The sequence below is a fragment of the Macaca thibetana genome, chromosome 9 (assembly GCF_024542745.1).
Source record: "Macaca thibetana thibetana isolate TM-01 chromosome 9, ASM2454274v1, whole genome shotgun sequence".
In the NCBI taxonomy this organism is placed as follows: Eukaryota; Metazoa; Chordata; class Mammalia; order Primates; family Cercopithecidae; genus Macaca; species Macaca thibetana.
Genome location: NC_065586.1, coordinates 129222940 through 129241860, shown reverse-complemented (window position 1 = coordinate 129241860; position 18921 = coordinate 129222940). Strand labels below are relative to the sequence as shown.

Below are 18921 nucleotides of genomic sequence, written 5' to 3'. Positions count from 1 at the left end.
GAATGAGCAAAGAAAGAGGTTTCTTGGGATCAATCTGCTCCTGGTGAAGATGCCGTGGACGCTACTGAAATGACAACAAAGGACTGAGAATATTTCATACACTATGTTGACAAAGCCGTGGCAGAGTTTGAGAGGATGACTCCAGTTTTGAAAGGAGTTCTGCTGCGGGTAAAATGCATCAAACGGCACTTCGTGCTACAGCGAACTCTTTTGTGAAAGGAAAAATCAATGTGGCAAACATCAGTGTTGTCTTATTTTAAGAAATTGCCGCAGCCACTCCAGCCTTCAGCCGCCACCACCCTGGTCAGCCCCAGCGGTCCACATCGAGGCGGGACCCTCTGCCCGCAGGGAGATTACGACTTGCGGAAGTCACTAGCATTTTTTTTTAGCAATAAAGAACCAGCGGCTGTATGGTCTGCGAAGGCCTCAGGTCATGTTCATGGCCTCCTCTGCCACACCCGCCTCAGTTTGCGCTTAGCTAAAGTTTCACCGGTGCTGTGACTTGAGCTGTGCTCCATGTACGGCGTTTCGTGGGTGTGTGTGCAAGTGTGATGTGAGTGTGTGAGTGCATGAGTGTGTGTGCACGTGTGCAATGCAAGAGTGTATGTGTGTAGTGAGTGTGCATGCATGCAAGTGCCTAAGTGTGCACGTGTGCAGTGTGTGTGTATGTGTGTAGTGAGTGTGAGTGCATGCAAGTGCCTAAGTGTGCATGTGTGCAGTGCAAGTGTGTGTACGTGTGTGGTGAGTATGAGTGCATGTAAGTGCCTGAATGTGCACGTGTGCAGTGCAAGAGTGTATGTGTGTGATGTGAGTGCGTGAGTGCATGAGTGTGTGTGCACGTGTGCAGTGCAAGAGTGTATGTGTGTGATGTGAGTGCGTGAGTGCATGAGTGTCTGTGCACGTGTGCAATGCAAGAGTGTATGTGTGTGGTGAGTGTGAGTGCATGTAAGTGCCTAAGTGTGCATGTGTGCAGTGCAAGTGTGTGTGTGTGGTGAGTGTAAGTGCATGCAAGTGCCTAAATGTGCACGTGTGCAGTGTGTGTGTATGTGTGTGGTGAGTGTGAGTGCATGTAAGTGCCTGAATGTGCACATGTGCAGTGCAAGAGTGTATGCGTGTGATGTGAGTGCGTGTAAGTGCCTGAGTGTGCACACGTGCAGTCCAGGTGTGTGTATGTGTGGTGTGAGTGCATGGAAGTGCCAGAGTGTGCATGTGTGCAGTGCAAGTGTGTGTATGTGTGTGGTGAATGTGAGTGCGTGTAAGTGCCTGAGTATGCACGTGTTCAGTGTGTGTGTGTGATGTGAGTGCGTGTAAGTGCCTGAGTGTGCACATGTGCAGTGCAAGTGTGTGTATATGTGTGGTGAGTATGAGTGCATGTAAGTGCCTGAGTATGCATGTGTTCAGTGTGTATGTGGTGTGAGTGTGAGTGCGTGTAAGTGCCTGGGTGTGCACGTGTGCAGTGCAAGTGTGTGTATGTGTGTGTGGTGTGTGTGTGAGTGCATGTAACTGCATGAGTGTATGTGCACATGTATGCAATGCATGTGTGTGGTGTGTGAGTGCGTGTGTGTGATGTGTGTGCACACTGAAGAGATGGTACAGGTTCAGTTCCAAACACTGCAATAAAGTGAATCATACACAGTTTTTGGTTTCCCAGTGCACATGATATGGTTTGGCTCTGTGTCCTCACCCAAATCTCATCTCAGACTGTGATCCCGTAATCCCCATGTGTTGAGGGCAGGACCTGGTGGGAGGTGGTTGGATCAGGAGGTGGCTTCCCTCATGTTGTTCTCATGATATTGAGTGAATTCTCACGAGACTGAAGGTTTTATAGGAGTCTCTTCCCCCTTTGCTCTTCCCTTCTCTCTCCTGTCTCCTTGTGAAGAAGGTGCTGCTTCTCCTTCCCCTTCCACCATGACTGTAAGTTTCCTGAGGCCTCCCAGCCATGCGGAACTGTGAGTCAATTAAACCTCTTTCCTTTATAAATTACCCACTCTTGGGTACTTCTTTATAGCAGTGTGACAGTGGACTAATACAACACATAAAAGTTGTATTTACACTGTACTGTAGCTGACTAAGTGCGATAGCAATTATGCCTAAAGAAACAACGTACATACCTTAACTTAAAAATCCTGTGGGCACTGTTACCTGAGGCCTCCGTGGACCATACAGCCGCTGGTCCTCAAGGGGTTTTGCTCTCTAATGAAAAGGAAGTTTGGGAAATGAGGCAGGAAGAGGCTGGTGGGGCCGCAGTTCCTGGAGACGGTGAGACCAGAGAATCATCTGGAAGCTGGTGCCAGTGCTGACTGGGTGCAGTGGTGTCAGCCTGGGGACACGTCCAGCTCCCCACAGGGCTCACCTGGCTGGCCTGATCAGCTGGCTCATTCCCTCCCAGGCTCCACTGTCAAACACAGCTTTACCAGTCAACTGGCCACAGCCCTACCTGCTGTCCCGGACGGGACAGGAGGACAACCAGCGTGTGGGCAAAGGGACGGGTGGGGATGATTGCTGCCTGGCCACTGGTTGGAGCTGGCAACTAGGGTGACAGGGGAGCTGGGCCTGGCAGGGACTCCTCCCAGGATCCCAGAATGAAGTCACCAGATTGCAAGTGGCCTTGCAGCCAGTCTCGTGTCTCTAAGTCACTGCTGGCTGCCCGTTATTTCAGCCACTGAGGCCACATGCGCAGAACCCAGAAACACATGGGACTCGGCTGAGGTTAGGGACACAGTCGATCCCCTTCTCCAGGCCCATTCCAGATGCTGAGCTGACCCTTGCCAATCTCCTCTCAACTGTCCATGGCCTGAGCTCCAGGGGTAAGACCAAGGAGCACCAGCCCTGAGCAGGTGCCTGGGCTAGTGAGGGCCTGATCCTGGGGCCTCCCAGCCCAGGCAATCTCTCGGGCCGTGCCCTGGCTGCGTTCACAGTGCACGGGACCTCCCAGGGGGCAGGTCTGGTGTGGCCACACTGAGCGCTTGGCCTCTGTGGGGCTCCAGGCTGGATGCACCGTCAGTTGGCTGCTCCGTGGGTGTTTGCTGGGCACCCTGGGCACTCACTCAGGCCAGGCTTTGGGCAGGTGCCTGCTCTGTGTGCACAGTTCTCGGGTCTCGGACCCAGGCAGTGGGCAGGGGTGGACTCTGGGTGCTGCCTCTGTGCCTTGGACTGTGTCCCTCTGTCCACTCACAGGAGGGCGGCCAGCAGTCCTCACTCTGGACCAGACAGCATGTGACTCTCAGCTCCTGCCGGGCACTGACCCCTCACTTGGGGTGCTCTGACACTGGCATCCGGCTGGCTCATACCTTCACCTTCCCCCTTCTGACTGTGCCTCCACGAGAGCACCTGCGACTGAGCCCTGGACCCCACTACAGAGAGCATGACCGACCGAGGCCACCTTCCACAAGCTGCTCCAGTGACTGGATGGGGACAGTGATGGTGAAAAGCATCCCCACCACCCTCTACCCTCCCCGTCCTCTGTCCCGAACCAGGGGTCAGACCTGCATCTGTCTGCTGACACTATCCTGGTGTTCCTCATTCGCCTTGGGTTCCCAGAGGAGCCTCTGCTCCAGGGGCCTGCCCACCCCTGGCCTGACTCGGAACTGACCAGAGGGTGGGGTCTGATGGGCAGGAGAGGATGCAGGAAAGAAAGAGGCGTGGCCAACAGGAAGGAAGCCTGGGGTTCCATCGGCGGTGTCCCCACCACAGAGGAAGGGGGCCCTCCTTAGGCTGCCCCATATTTCTGGTTGGGTGTCGGAGGCTCTTCATCATGAGAGGGCTGAGGGCTGCCACAGCGGAGGAAGAGGATGCCTGTGGGGGCCGAGGGCTGCCATACCGGAGGGAAAGGACGCCTGTGGGGGGTTGGGTGTGCTGCGGGGCGGCTGGGGGCGGCCTTGGGTGTGGTCTGGTGGGAGGAGGGTTTGGGCAGGGCCAGGGGACGCCCACCAGACAGGGACTGAGGGAGCTGGAGTGGCCGTGGTGGCCCTGAAGGGACCGTGTGTGGCAGCAGGGGGGCGGGGGGCACTGAGAAAGCCTGGACCATGTAGGAGCTGAGAGCTTTGGGATCCCCCAAAGGCCGAGGGACTGTGCAAGGCGACAGCTGGGCTTCTAGGAGCATTTTCACCACATTTCATTACTGTGTCTTTCACCCAATCCACACTCGTCCATCATGGCCTTGAGCTGGGCAGCGGCCCAGGGTAGGGCGGCAGGGGGCCTGGGCTCCACCAGGAGTGCCCCTGCAGAGCGGCATGGGTGGGCCAGGCATGCATCTAGCCCTGGGCTTGACCTGGAGCCCATGGAAGGTGAGGAGGGGAGGGGAGGAGTCAAGGGAGGGAGAGGGGAAAGCGGAGGGAAAGGAGGGAGGGAAAGGGGGAGGGGTAAGAGGGAGGGATAAAGTAGGGAGAGGGTCTTGCTGGGTGGATGCTGGAGCAGAGCGCCAGCTCTCCCCTGGGGCAGAGTCTCTGGAAGGCAGGGAGGGGTTGGGGGCTGTAGTACACCAGGACCTGGCAGTGGTGTCTCGGGGCTGGGTCTGATGTGTGGCCCTGGCAGCTCAGAGGATGAGGGGACATGGCCATCTTGAGGACAGTGAGGGCTGGAGACTTGCAGCCCACGTGTCCAGGGTCCCAGCAGTGGGTGGTTCGAGGGGCCCGGGAGGGATGACAGCACCATGAGCCGGTCCTTGGCTGTGCTGAGTCCTCACAGTGCCCGTGGGGTCCTGGGCTCCTTCCCGGGGAGCCACCTGTGATTATTCATTTCCCCCCGTCTTCAAGGAGGCGGCTGACCAGCGCTGCAAACCCTTCTGCCAAGCATGGGCCAGGCCTGGGGGCCACCCTTCTCAGGGTACCCCTGATCCACCATGTCCTTTGGGGTCAGGCCTCTAGGCTGAGTCCAGCTGTGGCCTCATGAGGACCGTTCTTTGGCCAGATCCAGAGCCCGGCTTTCGCGGTACAGAGGCCTTGTCGGTTTCCCTTTACTCTGGGGTTGCCTCTTCCTTGTGCCTGCCCGTGCCTGCTGCTGACCACTGGGCAGAGCCTGTGTGCCATTGCCCTGCCGGAGATGATGTGGAGGACCCCAGCCTGTGCCAGCCCCGCCCAGGGGAAGGCTGAGGGGTGAGGAGGGCTCAGGAGCTGGGGGTGGACTCGGGACAGCCCCACTCAGGTGATGGGTGAGGCCCAGGTGCACGTTGAAGTTTGACCACTGAGCCCTTCCAGAACCCCTCGATGAAGCCCCCCAGGCTCCTAGCCGCCTCTCCACGGGAAGCGTGTCCCCAGGACAGCAGCGCTGCCCCACCAGCCAGTCACACTCATAGAGGTTGTGGCCCCCGGGGGCCTTCGATGCGCCGAGGTCATTTGTCACAGGAAAGACGGTGGATTCCAGGTGTGGACCTGAGGCTGGTGCCGCCCAGGAGCAGAAGGAGCCAAGGAAATCACTTGTGCAGACGCGGCCTCGGGGAGCGGGCAGTGCAGGGGCGGGTAGCAGATACCTCAGGAGACAGCCCTGGCACCCTCACCTCCCTGGGACACAGGACCCCTCTGTGAGATCGTGGTCCCTGGCCCGGTTAGCATTCTGAGTTAACTGTGACTTCTGAATTCAGAGAAATCAGGTTGAGAATTCCTGCTAGGATCCAAGAGCTATTTACGTCCATTTGTCTAAGTATCTCTGGAAAGTCACAGGCGAGCCTCAGAAGTGCATCCTGGGCTCCTCTGCATTCGATCACTGCTGAGGATGGATGGAGGAGGACGCCGTGGGCACCAGGAGGAAGGCAGGTTGGCAAGACAGCAGTCAGGTGGAGAAGGACAGCTCCACTGTCCCAGGCACCAGCCGTGCCCTGCAGATGGCACCACGATGCCCGGCTCCAGACACGAGCCGAGGATGCTTCATGACTGACAAGATGCTTTGAACGCCATAGCACTGTCGCTATGTCCACTCGTAGTGGGTACCCACGGATGGGTCTGCAGGATCACTTGTGCTGTGAAGAGCACCTGTGTTCCAGGATGTCAGGCCACATGTGGCATCGAGGGGCCACCACTGGACCCAGGCATCAGTGGCGGTGTGTCCTGCTCTGCCCTCGAAGCTCCAGTGTCCTCTGCTCTTGCTCAGGGGAGCTAAGCGGCTGGCACTGGGCTTGGTGCTACTCCTGGGGGTGGAGAAGGGGTTGTGCCACGTGGCCCCTCCTCCCATCCTCAACCAACGCTGCTGTCAGCAGACAACAGGACCAGCAGGAGGGGGAGGTACTCACGGTGTCTACAGAGTCAGGGGACCGCCAAAGTGTGAGATGCCAGGTCCTGGTGGCCCGGCCAGCACTCTGGGTGAGCCTCCGTGCCTCTGGGGCCTCGGTTTCTCCATCTGTAAAGCTCAGGCCTGGACTAGAGGGTCAGCTGGAAGTCCCGAGCCCTTCCTGGCCTGACGTCCAAGCGTCCACACAACTGGAAGGCCCGAGCCCTTCCTGGCCTGACGTCCAAGCGTCCACACAACTGGAAGGCCCGAGCCCTTCCTGGCCTGACGTCCAAGGGTCCACACAACTGGAAGGCCCGAGCCCTTCCTGGCCTGACGTCCAAGCGTCCACAGGGAGATGCGAAAGGGAGGGAGGGCTGCTTCGCAGAGACCTCAGAGCTGCTCCCTCCAGGGCTTTCCCGGCACAAAGTTCCCTCGGCTGCCTCCCACCCACCCCCATCCTTGCCCTCTCCGTGTGAACCCACATTCTTAGAAGTGGCAGGCGCCAGGTTGCTCACTGGCCTGTGACCTCTGCCCGCTCTTAGGCAGCTCATCCTGAGGACTGGCCTCGGGCACGCATTCCAGATGGAACAGGAGGGAGTGGACGCTTCCCACTGGCCATTCCCAGGGCCCCAGAGCCCGAGGGCCTCAGCCCTGTGGGGTCCAAGTCAGGCCCAGTGCGTGGCCACGGTCAGGTCCCAAGCCCAAGGCAGTTTCCAGAGTTTGCCCTGTGGCCTAGAGGGGGTTCCTGGCTGAGAGTCCCAGGAAAGCACTCATCCATGCAGTGGGGACGAGCGTCCCTCTGTGGCTGGCCAGCACCGGGGAGACTGCGAGGCGGGTAAAGGTGGGAGCAGGTGTCCTCAGCAAGCCGGGCTGTGACACAGAATCCAAGTGTCTTGGTGCCAGTGGAATTCCAAACCGACACAGCCCACAGACCTCAAATAACCGACACAGCCCACAGACCTCAAATAACCGACACACCCCACAGACCTCAAATAACCGACACAGCTTGGTGCACTTGACCAGAAAGGGTGGCCAGATTGCAAAATTAGGATGTAATTACTCTTTGCTGAATGGGGAATTAGCCCCCAAGCACCTGTGAAATCATAAAAGTCCTGCTTGTTTCTGGAGTGGCTTCCCTTTGGCTGGCAGTGGGAGCAGAAAATGTGGAAAGTTCAGTCTATTTAGAGGCCCTTCCTCAAAGTGGGCTGGCCAGCAGGATTAGGAGGGAGGTGCTTGTGGCAGGCAGGTGGTCTGGAAGGATTAGGAGGGAGATGCCCGTGGCGGGCAGGTGGTCTGGAGGGATTAGGAGGGAGGTGCCCATGGCAGGCAGGTTGTCTGGTGGGATTAGGAGGGGAGGTGCCCATGGTGGGCAAGTGGTATGGAGGGATTAAGAGAAGAGGCACCCACGGCGGGCAGGTGGCCAGCGAGATTAGGAGGGGAGGTGCCCATGGCAGGCATGTGGCTTGGCAGGATTAGGAGGGGAGGTGCCCGTGGTGGGCAGGAGGCCCAGCCTACCCAAAACCTCCCCAGTTCAGCCACATTTCCACTTAAAGGATGCAGAAACAATCCTTCAGTGGGCTCTGCTTACATCTGAGCAGGTGCTTGGGGACCGGGGATCACTGAATTATCCAGCAGCACCTGCGTCCAGGGCCCCAGGCAGACATCACTCTGTGGCAAAGAGACTGAGCAGGAAACTAAAGACAAGGAAGGGGAAGTGGCTGAATAGAGGTCAAAACGGAATTCCGGAAAATAACAAATCTGGATTGTGAGATCTGGGTGTAGAGGAAGCAGGCTAATCGTTCAGACACGGGCATCAGGCTGCTGGCCCCTGTTTTGTGTAGAAAGGATCAGCTCAGGGTACATCATATTTGCTCTTATTCTTTTTCTTCCAGTATTTCTTTATATTTCTTACCGAATCTCTCTCTCAGCCTTTCTTTCTTCTTACCCATATAGTTAGAAACGACGGATTCAAGAACATTCGACCCTGTGCAGCCCGGTGTTGCTCTGCAGAAGGGCCAGGCTCCGGGGCCGTGGCAGGGGCCTGGGTCAGTGGCTTTCAACACATTCCCCCCGTCCCTGCCTGATAAGGCTGCTCTGTGTGCAGGGACGCAGGATGTAGAACTGCAGCAGCCTGGGCTGTTTGCATGAACCTTGAGACTGATGGCGGCACCTGCCTTCCCGCCGCAGTGTGAGGATCCGTAGCTGTGGCCAGTGGAGCTGGCAGAGCACACAGGAGTGACCCGTCCCAGCAAGAACCCAGAGCTTGAGCCTGAGCGGCCTCCTGGGCAGAAGTGCAGGGCGCACTTTGCTGCGTTTTGCTGCTGGGGGAAGGAGCAGGCTCTGTGTGGGTCCTCCCCACCTGCCGTCTCCCGGGAGAACTTTGGAGTCTCGGTCTCTGCCGGATGCCTTTCCCTCGCTGACCCTGTGGTGGATCCTTCTATGGAGACAAACCACACCCAGAAACGCCGCCACTGCTGAGTCCTGGGTCCTTCCAGCCCCTCCCTGAGTGTGCAGAGGCTGTGGGGCCTGACACCGCTTGACGGGCAGTGTGCTGCTCACCCACGCGTCAGAACAAATACGAAACTGATTGCTTTCCATCGACACATCCAGCCCAGCTGAGCATGGAGGCAATTTCACACGTATTTGCTACATCCCTGCCGTTTGTCTCTTTCTGGTTTCAACATTTAACCAGGAGGGGCTGGATGCCAAGCCTGGAGAATACGAAGCAGGAGGGACCTTCCTGTCATTGTCATCTAGGGGAGGAGAGGTCAGGGGACAGTTGCTCTGCAATAGTGGGTGGGCACCAGGCAGAGGGTCAGGGGTCTCACCTAAGAGGAAGCTGAGGTGCAGGGAGGAGACTGGAGTGGAGATGGGAGGTGCCCATCCCACTGGAGGGACTGACCCTCAGTGCCCAAAGGGCAGGCGAGGCCAGGAAGGGGCAGATAGGAAGTCTCTGAGCCATAGCTGAGCAGCAATGGGGGGTCTGGGGGGTGGTCGTGGGGGCAGGCAGTCAGGCTTCCAGCTGGGGAGAAAAAGTATCCAGGTGGTGTGGAGGTGGCAGAGCAGCAGGCTGAGAAAAGGGCACGGAGGCCCGCTGGGGTCAGGGCAGTCCACAGAGCAGGAAAAATGAGGTCCAGGGAGTGGGGCTGGGAGAGGAGGAGGGACAGGAGAGGTGGGGAAGACTCCTGGGCCTGGAGGTGTGGCCTCATCTGGGAAAGCAGGTAGAGAGTTTGGCACAATGTCCAGCACCCAGACACGAATGCTGGGACAGCAGTGCCGGCTGCTGAGCTGCAAAGACATTGGGGGCATGGAGCTGGTTCCATGGAGGACGAGAGGTGAGGGGGTGGAGCTGGTTCCATGGAGGACGAGAGGTGAGGGGGTGGAGCTGGTTCCATGGAGGACGAGAGGTGAGGGGGTGGGGCTGCTTCCATGGAGGCTATGAGGGGAGGGGGTGGGGCTGGGGCCATGGAGGACATGAGGGGAAGGGTGGAGCTGGGACCAAATGGAGCTGGTTCCCTTGTGGGACTGAGGGAGGAGTGGAGCTGGGGCCACATGCACACAGTGTTGAGCTGTCTTGGGATATCTGAGGGAGGCAACAGGAGGCTGTGGCAAATGTGTGTGGTGGTCAGGACTGGTGTGCAGACTGCAAATGGTGTTTTTGGGACAGAGTATTGCAACAGAGTCTAGTGTCTAGAATCTTGAGAGTATTGGGAGGTGACAGTGGCCACCATGTTGGTCAAAGGTGAGGGTGCTTGAATCCAAGGAGGCGCCACTGTGAGGGCTTGGGTGGCTGAGCCAGTGCCTCTGTGGGCCTGGGGGGTCCTGTGTCCAAGCTGCTTCCTTCTCCCCGTCTGGCGTCCCTCCCTACTTCCTTCTCCACGGAGTCACCCTAGCCCCACTTAGCAGTGCCAAGAGTCCATGGACTCCTCGGGTGAGGCTGCATCTGTCCTTCCCCTAAACTCCCTCCTGCAAGGCTGAGGGTGGCACTTCTGTTGGCTGAAGGCTCATGCCAGGTTCTGTGTGGTTTCTCACCCACAGGAGGCCCCAAGGCAGAGCTCTGGGGCCAGGAAACAGACTCACACTCAACCTACACTTGCACTGAAGACACCAGCAGGGCAGCAGGCCTTGCACACTCCCAGGTGTGCTCAGAAAGGTGTGACGTCTGGTCCAGGCCTAACCTTGAGGCACTCCCTGGCCCCTCATGCCCACACCTGCTCCACTCCTCACACGTGGAGAAAGGGAAGAAGGCTGGCCTGGCCAGGGCAGGCAACACAGCAGGATGCGCAGGGTCACCCACTCCCTCCCACCCCTCTGCTGTACCCAAATCACAAGGAAGAAATGAAACAATGTTTTCATCATTGTAATGAAGATCTCCTTACAGAGACAAGCTCCCCAAAGCCATGCTGCTTTGATCGAGCGGGGATTCCCTTCATTCAGCTTGACACTAACAGTTGCAGCACAATTTTAGGGTGTTTTTTTCCCTGACTATCTAGACATCTGTGAGAATTAAACAGCATACTTTTAAACAACCAGTGGGCCAGAGAAGAAATCACCAGGAAAAGTAGAAGTGACACTGTGGAGATAAGTGAAACAAAATACCCCACAAGATAACTCAGGGATGCAGGAAAAGCAGCACACAGAGGAAAATTCATAGCCATGAACATCCACATAAGAAAAAGAAGCTCAAGTCAACCATCTGATTTTACACCATAAGAAACCTGACAAGAGAAGAGCAAGCTAAATCCAACGCTAATGGAAAAAAGGAAGTAATAAAGATCAGAGTGGAGATAAATAACATAGACAACAGAAAAATGAAGACCATCAATGAAACCCAAACTGACTCTTTAAACAGATCAAGAAAATTGGCAAACCTTTAGCTAGACTGACAAGTAAAAAAAAGAGAGAATCACATTGTATTGGAAGTTGTAGCCAGCACAATTAGGCAAGAAAAAAATATAAAGCCCTCCAGACTGTAAGGGAAGAAGTAGAACTATCCCTGTGTACAGATGACGTGATAATTATATATACAGGAAATACTAAAGAATTAACAAAACACTAACTAGAGCCAATAAAGGAACTCAGCAAAGCTGTAGGACACAAGGTTGGCACACAGAAATCAGTTGTGTTTTGTTCACAAGCAAATGAACAATCCAAAAAGAAAATTAAGAAAAGAATCCCATTTATAATAACATCAAGAGAATAAAATCCTTGGGAGAAAATTCAGCCAAGGAGGTGCAAGATGTGTGCACTGGAAATTTCTTCCGCAAAGCTTTGCTGGAAGAAATTACAGAGTTAAACAAAAGGAAACACGTCCTGTGCTCACGGTTGGAAGACGTAGTGCTTCTTAACACGGCCTTCAGATGTAGCTGTGACTCCAGTGATGCTCAGAGCTGGCGTGGCCCCGATAAACACTGCCCAGGAGCCCGTGACAGCCACTCTGAGCCGCGGGGGTGAGACTGTGTGCAGAGACATGACCTGCCACGTTATCTGAGTGTCTTTGGCCTTGACGGCCTTCCCCCAGGAAGCGTGCTGCACATACTGTGGGACGTCCATCCAGTTGCCCAGGCCTCACCTCAACAGGATCTGGGATAGGTGTCTGCCACGGTGCCCCCGATGTGGGGAAGCCAGCATCTGGTGGCTGGTGCCCTTCCTGGGGGCTCTCCAGTCCCCTGTGCCCTGAGGCCAGGCTGTGCCCATCCTGTGCACCCTCCTTGTCCCAGAGCCGCTGTGCTAGGGACGCCCACAGGGATCCGTGTGGGTGGATGGAGATGACCAGATCCTGGCATGGCAGGAGCTGAGGAAAGCAGAGGGACCCATCCTGGTGGGGCTGCTGGGCAGGGGCCCAGGCAGGGCCACAGCTCGGGCCTGGAAAAGGGTCTCCGAAGGTTCCTAGGAGCTGGGGCCTGCGTGTGACTCATTCAGTCGGCAGGGGCCTCACCGGCTGCGATGCTGCTGGAATTTGGAGAAAACACTGTGTGAATGGAGGGGAGCGATGGGCCTGGGACCAAAGCAGGGAAGCTGCAGCCAGCAAGGGCTCCAGCGCCCCCCAAATCCAAGGCACCCCCCTTGGGTTCCAGTCCTGCCGCCCTCGCCCTGGTGTGGGCTTCAGACCACACACCCGTCAGGCCACTGCCCCTCCGCAGGCCCAGGGCGGTTCTGAGGGCCTGACTGTGCAGTGCCTCCTAACTGGGGTGGCAGAGGGTGCTCCCAAATCTCTCCACACAGGCCCACATTCGTGGGGGGCTCATCCTGGGACCAAGGGGAGATGAGATCAGGTGAATCCCCATCTAGAAAGTGGCAGAATCCCGCGCAGAGCCCAGGCTTGTGTTGTCATAGTAACAAGGGCCACACCCCTGCGTGAGGGGAGAGGTGGACGGTGGCTGTGACCTTGGTCATGGGGCCCCTGCTGTGCCACAGAAGCTTCTGGCTTCTCGCTGCTGGGCCTCCCTGGACTGGCCCCTCCACTCCTTGACCTCACCCTGACCAGAGGGCAGGTTCCTGCCCACGGAGTCCAACCCCTGCAGAGTTGGGGGTCTTGGGGGGTGTCCGCCCCCTCTGCCAACTAGGCTGTCTTGTGGAGAGGGGAGGTCCCACGCAGAGGTGGGGCATCCCCCATGCTCACACAGAGAGGGCCTCAGGCGTGTGAAATGCTCACGGACACCAGTGTGGCAACATTTGACGTGGCTGTATCTTCCCTGGACTTTGAAGGTTTGGTTTCCACGAAGTCAAGCAGAGGCGGCCGCTGCACGTGGCAAACCCTGGCTGTGGGCCTTCAGGATGGCGAGGGCTTTCTCAAAACGTCGGCAGCTCCAGGAGCGTCCTCTGAGTTCACACAGCCGCTTCTCGGGGACGGCCGTTTTCTCGTTACTTCTTGATAACACTTGCAGAGCTGGGCCAGCGGTGGGCGGGCGGTACACACGGCTCCTTCATGCGCAGCAGCTGAGACTCGGCCCCTGTCGGTGTGAGTGGGAGCTGGCGGTGCCGCCCCGTCCCGGCGGTGGGTCAGGCAGGGAGTGGTGTGGGTCTTGTTTTCAGAGGGCAGGATGGGAACAGCCAGAGAGGGTGTGGGCAACATGCTGCCTGGAGAGGTGTCCACACCCTTCCCTCCCAGACTGCAAGATTCTTGGAACTCAGGAACCAAATTTCTGTTGGCGGTGATAATGTGTAGGCCAGGGAATGGGGCTGGGGAGGCAGGGCCGCTGGGAAGGGCCTCTCTGATGAGGAGGTTTCCTGGTGGAGGAGGGGGAGGTGAGAAGAGGCTCTGGGCCAGGGCCTGCAGGGCTGATCGTGAGCCCCTCTGGGGTGTGGGGAGAAAGGCTCCGCTCCAGCCTGCTGGTCTCCCTGAGGAGGTGACGCCCAATCTCCCAGCACAGTCTCCCAGCAGCCCCAGGCCTGGCCATGGAGAGGGCAGGCCCTCAGCGAAGTCCAAGCTAACACCGCCCACCACTCCCGAGTCTGCACCTGCCTCAGGGGTGCACAGGCCGAGCCCTAACCAGGCACCTGGGGAGCGGCTGGGGAGACAGAGTGACCAGGCAGGCCAGTAACCAAGGAACACAGCTGGAACACGGCACCATGTGGACTCCCCCTGCCACAATGTCAAGACCTTTCTGTACAGAGGAAGGGGGCCCAGAGGGCAGGGGGTGGAGGATGGGGGTCTCCAGGCAGCCCCAGGAGGAACAGCAGTCGCCTCAGCACCGTGGCCGCAAGCAGGGCCTTGCCGTCGCTGGGCCCGCCGGTCAGTGCCGAACCCCGGGCCCGCTGGCCCCCCAGCACCTGGACAGACGCACGGCTCTGTGGTGCGCACTGGCAGACGGCGGACAGAAGAGTGCCGGGGTGCTCCACGGCTGCCAGCCTGGTCTTCAAAACCAGGCACCTCTTCCATCAATTACAGATGAGGAAATGCATTTTGAGAGTGATTTATAAACCCAGGGGACTTGGGGCCTCCCTGGCAGGAGAGGCAAGATAATGAAACCCTACCTCCCCAGCCCCCACCAGCGGCAGAAGCACCACCCAGCCCTGGTTGCTAAGTGGCAACGTGTCTGCGTGGATCTGAAAATCAAACAGCGTCAGAAAATGCTCCGGGTGGAAGGTGAGCCCTGTTTACCGAGACAACACAGGACGTGGCTGTATCTGCCTTGAAATGAATTCTTCAGACGGTTTTGGATGGGACAGTGCCAGACAGCCCTTCCGAGGAAGCAGGTGTCCCTGCACCAGCAGGAACCACATCTCACACGCAACTGGACGAATGTCCTCCAAGACCCCCGGGGACCGCCAGCCTCAGAGCAGCCTCTGGCAGGGGTGCCTCACACAGGGCGCTGCTCCGGGCAAACCAAAGGTGCCCAAGGCAGGCTTTCAGGGAGCCTCAGGGAACCCCAGAGGATGGGCCAGGTAGGCACCCAAGGCCTCGAGGCCACACTCTGAGCCTGGCTGTTGCCGACTGAGTGTTTGGAATTCAGTCTCAGTTCAGAAAAGGAAACACCAAAGGCGCTGGAACTCCTTGGCGAGCTCCGCGGCCCCGTCACGGCTGCGGCCAGACCCCTGTCTAAAGCAGCTGTCCGGGCTCCCTGACCCGGCTTTTTCCTGCTGGTGCAGAGGAGCTTCTGCCACCGCCCAGACGTGGACGCCTGGGTTTCCCTGGCTCTGGACTGAGGGAGGGAGGGAGAGAGGAAGGTCTGCGCCCATGCCATCATGGGCTGTTTCCACCCCCAGGCAGGCCCATGGTTCCCACCAAGGCCACAGTGAATTCCCGGCCTGGGGATGGATGGGGACCAAGAGCTGGTGTAGGCCGCGGGTGGGGGCGAGTGTCCCATCCCAGCACCCGGGCCTCACACAGCAGAGATGGGGAGGTGCTGGGAACTGGGGGACCACACCTGCCTCCTGGTCCGAAAGGCCCAGGCCAGGGCCACCTTGAAATGAGTGCCTGAGCATGTGAGGTTTTCCCCCACCAACAGTCAGTTGCCTGATGTTACGGAGACCATGAAGCCGAAGCCAAAACCACCCAGAGCCCATTTCCCCGGCGTGGCTGCCCTGCGGGGCACAGAGGGTCTCGTGCCAGCGATTCTGCAGCACAGGAGGCTCGTCCAGCCCCAGCACATGCCAGCCCCAGACCAGCTGGGCTCCAGCCGCAGACGTGGAGGGCAGGGCACCGCCTGCCTCAGACCCCACCCGGGACCCTCCACCCTCTGGGCCCCCTCCGCCTCACCCCCAGGGACCGTCGCCCCTCCCCTCCAGCACACTGCCCCACCCCCAGCTCCTTCGCCTGCTCTCCACCCTCCCTGGGAACACTGACCCTCCCCCACGGACCGGATCGTCCTCAGGCCTTGGTGGCCTGGCGAGGAGGTTTGCCAAGACCCAGAAGGCGAGCCCAGAAGGCGCATGCAGTGTCCAGGGCCCAGGTGGCAGGGCCTCGCGCCCATGTGCATTCAGTACCTGAGCAGGGGCTGCCTGGGGTACGGCGGCTGGTCTGCGTCCAGGCACAGAGGGGCCTTCTTGGTCACCTGCTTGTAGATGTTCCTGGCGGTCACTCCTATCCACAGCATGGTGGACAGCGTGGAATAGTGCAGCACGATGCCCACCTGTGGGGGAGCAGCGGTCAGCCAGGCCCTCGGTGGGCACCCACCCCCCAAAGCCCAGCAGCCCCGGCCCGGGCTTGCAGCTTCAAGAATGAGAGCAGCAGGCAGCCAGGAGCGTCTGTATCCCAGGGCAGACGGCGGCCACCCCACAGCCGCCCGGGAGTCACAGGGAGACGCCGAGCTGCAGAGACCCTTGAACGGCTTGACTTTGCTCCCCTTCCGCACAGAGACGGGAGCAGGGAGTCTGTGGGGACCAATGGTTCTGTGCACTCACACGCCCCTGCATGCACAACCCACTGTGGTCCCTGTGGCCCAGGCACGGGACCCTGTGAGCTGCAGACCAACGTCCCCTGAGCTCAGACCTGGACAGGTGTCCACCAAGGGAGAGGAGGTGAAGTCCTCCAGGGGGTCATGCCAGGATGCTCTTACTGTGAATAGGATGAGCCCCCCATGGGGACGCATTCGTGTGACCCTGCAGGTCGCCTTTCCTCATTGCTATGGAGATTTCCTGCGTTAGTTGATTACCAGGGCCACACTGCTACCTTTGGAGTAATAACCTGACATTTTGAAATGACAGGTAAAATACTGCTATAATTGGAAAGGACATAAATGTTTAAGGAATATAGAGATTCGCCGCATAAAGCTAACGTCACACCATTATAATGATTTATCAAATCCAGAGCTCCATTTTCACTTCTGAGGAGGCTCTGCAATAATTGATGAGAATGCTGTGGGGTGGGCTGGAAAGACCGGACGGCCGCGTTTGCAGTTTCAGATGAGCTCCCTGCGTGCCGCTGGCGACAGGAGACACAGCAGGCCCCGGGGGCGCCACCCTTTCTCCTGGCCTGGCGAGTCCCATCCCCGTGCCCAGGCCTCGTGCAGCCTGGTGGAGACAGGGAGGCCTGGAAACCGGGGCACCATGTGGAGGAGCGGGGCAGAGGCCCCGCAGCTGGGCCTCGGGTTCTTTCTTTCAAGGAAGCAGCCGCGGGGCTGTCATTGTCACTGCCTGGGGCGCTGAGGAGGATGGCAGAGCCGGCCCTGCCCCTTGTCTGTCTGGGCTGAGCCTCACCCAGGCCGTGTGCATTTGGGGATCACGAGAAGGTATAAGCGGCAGAGCTCGGAGTCCCAGACACTGACTTCAGGCTGGACAGGTGGGGAGGCTGCAGGGAAGCCATCGGCGTCCAACAGTGCTCCACGGCCGGCCTGCCCTGCCAGACCCAGGGCCAGCGCCTGTCTCTGTTGACGATGTCACTCAGCCTGAGAACGGGCTTGTGGCCATCTCTCTGTCGCCATAGCAACCGTCCGTCCTCTCCAGCCATCCAGAGCCTGGGACCAGGCTTCACTCAGTGCTGGGCTGTGGCCCTGGTGGGCAGGGCAGGCGGGCAGGAAGGTGGGTGTGACAAGCGTGAGGCGGCCGGGGGGGCAGGCGGACCGGGGACCACTGGCCCATGTGTGGGCAGGTCGGGCTCCAAGTCTAGTTTTTACTAGACCCCCAGGTCTTCTTCCTCCAGCCGGTGGTGGCTGAATTTTCCTCCTTACCCAGAGGCTGCGAATGTGGAACCGGCCTGGCCTCAGTGTTAGATCAGTGAGAAAGCTTCTGTTCACGTGGCAGAGCACAGGGGAAGACAGTGCATCGGGGGCTCGGAGAACGTTGCCTTGTGAGCTTCCCGAGTGGTTCTGGGACTGCAGCCACTGCGGCCCCTGCCTCCGCTTCCCCAACCTGGCGTCACGCGTCCGGCAGGCGTCTCCCACCCCCGGCTGCTCCCACGGTTCGTCTTCCACACTTGCTTCCTGTCCTGGAATGCGGCTCCACAGTGAGCCATGTGGGCTTGTCTCTGGCAGTGCCCTAGTGCCCAGAGCATGGCCTGGCACCTCATAGGCCCTCAGCACGTTTGCTGAGTGAGCGAGTGAGTGGACCGTGCTCCCTGGGAGATCAGGATGGCATCTGGAGACAGGCCACAGTCTTTTCCGCTGATTTCCTCCTGAGGACTGCAGCCTTACCAAGATGTCCTCCAAGACTGCAACCCTCCAGAACCTTCCAGACCTGCCCGCCGCAGCCCCAACACCCCAGCATCCGCCCCAAGCTGTCGCCACAGGCTCGGGCCCCGGGAGCTCCATCCAGGCAGGCGGTGGCAGGTGCTCCCGAAGGCGTGGGCAGGGTTTGCCGAGGGCCCTTGGCTGGTGGTGGTGGGGGGCCACCTGCGGATCCAGCAGGCTCTGTCTGTGTGTGGCGTGCTTGGTGGCGAAGTGCAGACGTGACGGTGATGGCCTCTCGCAGGCACTTACAGGCGGGACATCAGTGGCGTTTCCCAGGCACTTGCTGTGGTTGTTTCCAGCGTATCAGAGGAACGATTAAGGAGGCAGGAGGTGCATCCGACCTCAGCCACCTTCAGGTGCATGCCAGCAACCCCTCCGCCTGGGGCCATGCTGGGCTCGGCCTCGGGGCAGGCTGGCATGATGTGCGGTCACACAGACAGGGCATCTCCTCTGCGTGCCGGACGCCAGGGCCCTGTGTTTGTGAGAGCGCCTGCCCAGCCCGTCCCGGCCTGGCACATGGAAGTGTGGTGCTGGGAAGGAAGGAAGCCCGTGGCCGCTGCAGGCAGGTACGGGAGCCTAGGGGGAGTCGGGGGGGTTCTGTGCACTCTGCCCGGATTCTCCCCAGACACCCCTGTGGAGCAGCCCCTGTGGGAGTCTCGACCACTGCTGTCTGCAGGTGCACGTCAGTGCCAGGTACTACGGGAGGGTCCTAGAAACCACAGGGCAGATCCCTGGCAAGTTGCCCTGCTGTCCATGGCAATCCCCTGGCTGTGTCTGGGCCCTGGAGGTGACTGTACGGGGCTGTGTGGCTGCTGAAGTGGGGTGGCCACCGGGACTGGGCTGGGTGCACAGGGAGGAGCCGCCCCAGAGCTGTGGCTACAGAGGCTCCGGGCAGGTCCTCTCCTTGGCCATGAGCCACAGCCCAAAGTGGATGAGGACGGGGCTTAGTGTTGATGTGAGGGTCTCTACAATGAGCTCTGCCAGGAACTGAGTGTGAGGTACACGTCCCCCCTTTTAAACCAAGGTCAGGCTGGGCCCCTAGAAGTGAGGAGCCCTCCTGTGTGCTTCAAGTCTCCAGCTCTCCCTGCGACGGGGGAGGAGGGTTTCCCGA

General features: G+C 59.0%; 1 protein-coding gene across 2 annotated transcripts in view; it reads right to left on the bottom strand.

Annotated features, from left to right (window-relative positions):
* Positions 1 to 18921, bottom strand: part of ADGRA1 (adhesion G protein-coupled receptor A1) — a 42829-nt gene that overhangs the window by 11721 nt on the left and 12187 nt on the right. For both annotated transcript variants that reach the window (XR_007729010.1, XM_050805512.1), the window contains one exon: positions 15631 to 15776. Coding sequence is in view for 1 of the 2 variants with exons in the window: in XM_050805512.1 (XP_050661469.1) it covers positions 15631 to 15776 (146 nt within the window). In the remaining variant the exon portion in view is untranslated. The remainder of the gene's footprint in view (positions 1 to 15630; positions 15777 to 18921) is intronic.